Source organism: Cebus imitator, unplaced genomic scaffold, assembly GCF_001604975.1.
Source record: "Cebus imitator isolate Cc_AM_T3 unplaced genomic scaffold, Cebus_imitator-1.0 Scaffold26, whole genome shotgun sequence".
Lineage (NCBI taxonomy): Eukaryota > Metazoa > Chordata > Mammalia > Primates > Cebidae > Cebus > Cebus imitator.
This window is the reverse complement of record NW_016107341.1, coordinates 10,506,032-10,511,850: the sequence shown is the minus strand read 5'-3', so window position 1 is coordinate 10,511,850 and position 5,819 is coordinate 10,506,032. Positions and strand designations below refer to the sequence as shown.

At 36.0% G+C, this 5,819-nt stretch overlaps 1 protein-coding gene across 1 annotated transcript in view; it reads right to left on the bottom strand.

Annotated features, from left to right (window-relative positions):
• Positions 1 to 1,009: 1,009 nt before the first annotated feature.
• Positions 1,010 to 5,819, bottom strand: part of PSMC2 (proteasome 26S subunit, ATPase 2) — a 13,873-nt gene continuing 9,063 nt past the window's right edge. Inside the window, exons 7-12 of the mRNA XM_017523055.2 lie at positions 5,471 to 5,566; positions 4,600 to 4,764; positions 3,059 to 3,146; positions 1,615 to 1,817; positions 1,420 to 1,516; positions 1,010 to 1,332 (exon numbers count right to left, since the gene is read on the bottom strand). Of these exons, the coding sequence (XP_017378544.1) occupies positions 1,175 to 1,332; positions 1,420 to 1,516; positions 1,615 to 1,817; positions 3,059 to 3,146; positions 4,600 to 4,764; positions 5,471 to 5,566 (807 nt within the window). The 3' untranslated portion in view covers positions 1,010 to 1,174. The remainder of the gene's footprint in view (positions 1,333 to 1,419; positions 1,517 to 1,614; positions 1,818 to 3,058; positions 3,147 to 4,599; positions 4,765 to 5,470; positions 5,567 to 5,819) is intronic.

The window sequence follows — 5,819 nt, the reverse complement described above, 5'->3', positions numbered from 1 at the left end:
AAAAAAAAAAAAAAAAAAAAAAAAAATGAATGTGATTGGATTTTATGAATAAAGGGCTTTAATTTCTTGAAAATTTTCATAATTTTAAGTATTTCAATGCAATACAACATTTTCTATGTTGTCAGCTTTTTCTATTGTGAATTTAAAATGTATCCAATTCTATTTCGCAACTCATTTATGAATACTGAACTTCAATAAAAATATTCATTATTGTGCTTTGGTCTTGGCATTGAGGGAAAGGGTAACTGTGGTAGAAGATAGGATTTGGTGTTGGTTACACAGAAGACAATTTTAAAGAGCTCTGTTGAGGATTTTAATATAATCTTTATTTTTTAAATACCTCACTGTAGACCAGAAGTCTAACAGAAGCTTTACCAAACTAATTTATAAAATGAAAGTAATCATTTTCTGTATGAAGCCAATTCCAGATTTTCTGAATTACATCATATGTACACACTTTTTTTTCAAAAAATTTTTTCTTTTTCCTGCTCTTTCACCTCTGGCTCAATGTTATTCTGCTTTATTGCACCACTTTACTGTTCATTAAAATTCATAAATTATTCCTGATTAATCTGAAATCAAATGGCAACACATAACATACACATCCAGTGTTTCTTCTAGTTTAAAAAAGGTTTAGACAAAGCTTTTATTATTCAGCATGGTGGTAGGAGACTATCATAAGGCATTTGGTCGTATGCCTAGGTGAGCTACCCTGATAAGGAGCAGAAGAGGATAATAGGAACATAGGAAATGGAGCTGACAAACTTGGACATGAATCCCAGTTTTGCCACTACAAGTAAGCAGGAAAGTTTTTGCATCCATTAAAGGAAGCTCCATTTGATGATCTTCCTCACTGGACAGATGATGGGAGGATACAATAAGAATATATGTAGAGCACCCAGCCAGCATATACCTAGGATATAAACCATCTAAGCAAGCACTTTATATGATGTGAAACGCTTAAATAGGAGTGGGTCAAAAGAAACAGTCAAAATATATTTTAATAAGCTTTTCTGTCTAATAACATTAGAGATCACCTTTTATTCTATTATTATAAGAAGAGATATGAAAACATACAATCTTGAAGCCATTTATTTTTTTTTGTGAAGTGGTTAACAAGCCTATATACGGTTAGGATTCCAATTAAAAGTTTTCACTTGAAAGCCTTCAAGGTTCAGTTGTATGTCATGTAACGAGGAGTAGCGCTGAATTTGGCATAAGACTTAATGACCTTATTTACAGCTTCCAAGAAATCCTTCTCAGTAGCAATTTTTCGCCGTGCTCTGATGGCAAACATACCAGCTTCTGTGCAGACACTTCTAATCTCAGCACCTTTCAAACAAAAAGAGAATAAACAGGCTTAATTAAAACAGCCTGAGCAGACAGACCAGCAAATATAAGCAAGAACTTTCTACTTACCAGTGCTATTTGGACACAGTCGTGCTAACAATTCAAATCTGATATCTCTTTCAACACTCATTGAACGAGCGTGAATCTTAAAGATGTGGGTCCGACCCTAGAAATGAGGGAATTGACAAATATTAAAATGGAAAAAACATCACAGCAAGAAAAAACTTCAAAAATCCCTTTCCTAAAATGAAATGGTTTTGTTACCTCTAGATCAGGCAAGCTAAATTCAATTTTTCTATCCAATCTCCCTGGCCTCATCAGTGCTGGATCCAAAGTATCAGGTCTGTTAGTGGCCATCAGCACTTTAATATTGCCTCGAGGATCAAAACCATCAAGCTGATTGATCAGTTCCAACATTGTTCTCTGCACTTCATTGTCACCTCCAGCACCATCATCAAACCGAGCCCCTGAGAAGACAAAAGGAAAGATAAGCTTTTCAGGTCCACTCAGAGTAACACTATGCATGACCTGAAAGTACCATAAATCTCAGCTCAAATCATGACCCCCTGGCACAAGTGCACATCCCACTTTGAAGCAAATCCTGTAAGAGCCTGCTTTATACAAAACTAATTAGAAAGTGAATCTTTGCTTTCAAAAGTATTTATCACAGATTTACTTAACATACTTTAAATTGCCTATGAGACAGTTGAGTGTTTTCAAAGTCTACCACATTTATACTTAATTTGAACCTCTCAAAAACTCATGAAATACACAAGGCAAGAATTATGTCCTTTATAAGATGAGCAAACTGAGGCTCAGAGATAAGTTAAAATAACTTGTCCTCAGGAGTTTAAGACCAGCCTGGCCAACATGGTGAAACCCATCTCTACTAAAATACAAAAACTGGCAGGCGTGACAGCAGGCACCTATAATCCCAGTTACTCAGGAGGCTGAGACAAAGAATCGCTTGAACCCAGGAGGCAGAGGTTGCAGTGAGCTAAGATGGTACCACTCAACTCCAGCCTGAGCAACAGAGTGAGACTGTGTCTCAAAAAAATAAACTTCTCTAGATTTCATGGCTAATATTGTATTTCATCAAATCTGTGAAGCCAAGAACATTATTTTAAGTGCACTGAGAAAAACCACCACCAATTAAATTATGCCCCAGTGCTTTCTTATGACATTAGGAGATGATATTTCTCAATTTAGGAGTTGTTTAAAGTGTGGAAATAGGTGTTGTGTGAATGAAATCAGATATAGGTTGAACATCCCCAAATCCAAAATGCTTCAAAATTTGAAACTTTGAGCAACAACATGCTCAAAGGTAATACTCATTGGAGCATTTTAGATTTCAGGTTTTCAGATTTGGGATACTCAACCAGTATACTGCAAATACTTGAAAAGCCAAAATCGAAAATATCTAAATTCCAAAACACTTCTATTCTCAAACATTTCAGCTAGCGGATATTCAACCCATAGCACAAAAATAAAGGCTTTGAGAAATGGCAATGGTATATAATGTTTCTTCTTGCCTTTACAGTTTAGTTTACTAGATTTATTAGATCTGTGGTGCCAATGTTTCAGAGCTCACAGGAGAGTTGGAGTTAAAAATCTGTACAAGATTAACAGATCAGAACTGTAACACATATCACTTTAGAGTTTTCATGAAACCAAATCCTAAAGCAGGTCTCTAACATATCATTCTCACCTCCAATAGCATCGATTTCATCAAAGAAGATCAGGCAGGCTTTTTTTGTTCTGGCCATTTCAAAGAGCTCACGAACCATTCGAGCCCCCTAATGAGAAAAATGATTTAGTAATTCAAAATTGGCTTTAAAATATTTTAAAATACAATAAAAAGTTATACTTCAAACTTTTCAATATTTATTCCTAACAGTATCGTCACCCATTATTACATAAACTTATTTTTATTTTTTATTTTTTGAGATGGAGTTTTGCTTTTGTTGCCCAGGCTGGAATGCAATGGTGCGATCTTGGCTCACTGCAACCTCTGCCTGCTGCATTCAAGCAATTCTCCTGCCTCAGCCTCCCAAGTAGCTGGGATTATAGGTGCCTGCCACCATATCTGGCTGACTTTTGTATTTTTAGTAGAGATGGGGTTTCACCATGTTGGTCAGGCTGGTCTTGAACCCCTGACCTTAGGTGATCCACCCACCTCTGCCTCCCAAAGTGTTGGGATTACAGGCATGAGCCACCATGCCCAGCCTACCTAAACTTTTTTTTTTAAAAAGACTGAAGTTTGCTCCCCAGTCCATCAAATTAATTTTGCTAGCCTTAAAATAGTAAGTCATTTTCATGATTCTCTATTAAATAGCAATAGGTTTCAGATCTGAAGAGGTCAAATTAATAGTTGAATAAAGGAATCATTCTAATCAGTAAAAAGTAAATAAAAGCATCTGATCTATCACTTGGAATTCCTAATCATTGAATTTGACTTAAGCTTTAATTAGGGAATAAAAAGATATCTCAACTCTTGCAGCTCCTTATCTAGTTCTTACTAAGTATACGAATCATCAACAGGTTTCAGATACAATACATGTAGCCCTAGACTTATTCTCTAAATACATATATATGTGTATATGTATGTGTATATGTATGTCTACATACATATAGACAACCTATATTCTCACTTTCTCATTAGGACTGAAAACAATGCCCCTGAAGTAAAAGTACACTTTTGAATTCATTTACCAGGCATTTCTATAGAAAAGCCACATCTGTAGAAAATGTCATACTTCTTGGGTGGGGGGCATACTGGTTAAAATTTTAAGTGGTACCTATTTCCAAATGACCACAAGGGTGGCTTCTAAACTACAATCAAGAAATTTCTGGTCTCAGGCTGGGCATGATAGCTCATGCCTAGACTCCCAGGACTCTGGGAGGGCAAAGCAGATGGATCCCAGAGTTTGAGACCAGCTGGGCCACATGGCAAAACTCTCTCTACAAAAAATACAAAAATTAGCTGGGTGTGGTGGCATGCGCCCATGGTCTCAGCTACCTGAGAGGCTGAGACAGGTGGATCACCAAAGCCCAAAGAGGTAGAGGCTGCAGTGAGCTGAGGTCATGCCACTGCACTCCATCCTGGGCAACAGTGAGACCCTATCTCAAAAAAAAGAGAAATTTCATATCTTGATCCCCCAATGCAGAAGTGCCATTTTTACTTTCATTCATACTGTACAAATTTTATATAGGCCTACATATTCTTTGACTATGATAAATTTACTTTACCTCACCGACGTATTTCTGTACAAGTTCAGATCCAATAACTCGAATGAAACATGCATCAGTCCGGTTGGCAACTGCTCGTGCACAGAGTGTCTTGCCTGTACCAGGTGGACCAAAGAGCAGCACACCTTTGGGAGGCTCAATGCCAAGGTTCACAAACCTCTCTGGCTGTGATAGAGACACAATTTTTACACTTATCACTTCTGCATAACAAAAATAAAGTCTACTTCTACATCAACAAAGTAATTTTATGTTTAGTCTTTTATCCTGAAAACCATACTTTAATATTTAAATCAAAACTATTAAGTCCACAGTCTATATACTTGATCTAAATGAGAAATTTTACTTATTCTTAGACGTAAGTTCTAAACTGGACTCAGATCAACACATAAGACTGAATGGCTTTTAAAACGTGCTTCTATTATCCAGTCTTAAAATATTTTCCTAATTTTAAAAAATTATGGTGTTTAAAGAACATAATTATTATCTGGTATTCAATATCTTGGTTTTCCATTATCCACCCAAGTTTAACCTGCTTCAATATAAGCCCCTTTCTTCTCGATCCCATTTGAAGAACCAGTTTCTTCTGTAATAGCCTGTAACATATTTAACATATTGCTAAAGGTTACACTGAGCCACCTCTGTCACTGTAAACAGCAGATCTTTCTTTTTGAAATATACTTGACCACTCAATCGTTTTTGCTTGCTCTTCCCTAAAACTTACCAACTCTCTATATCTCCTCTCTCCACCCTCTCAAAAAATTTTCTTTAGGAAAAATATTAAAAGCCATCTAATATACAAGCAATTTTAGTGCTCAGTATACAAAAGACGTCTTTATACAAAGAAATTTAAATATAACATTCAGCTACTTACATGAAGTAATGGGGTTTCAACTACTTCTCGCAATTTCTCAATCTGTTCCTTACAGCCACCAACATCACTGTATGTGACATCAGGTTTTTCCTCCACCTAAGAGAGGGACAGAAATGTACAACATATAGTCATAGGTTTTTTTGGATACTGTCCAAATACAGAAGAGACCCAGTACCTTAAAAGAAAAATCAAACTCACAACAAGTGAGACTTTTAATAAAAATTGAATACATTGTCTGGTGCCCTGGAACTATTTGCTATATTACTTGTTATGACACTAATGAATGAAAGACAAACTAGTAAAGACATGGTGAGACTCCGTCTCAAAAAAAAAAAAAAAAAAAAAAAAA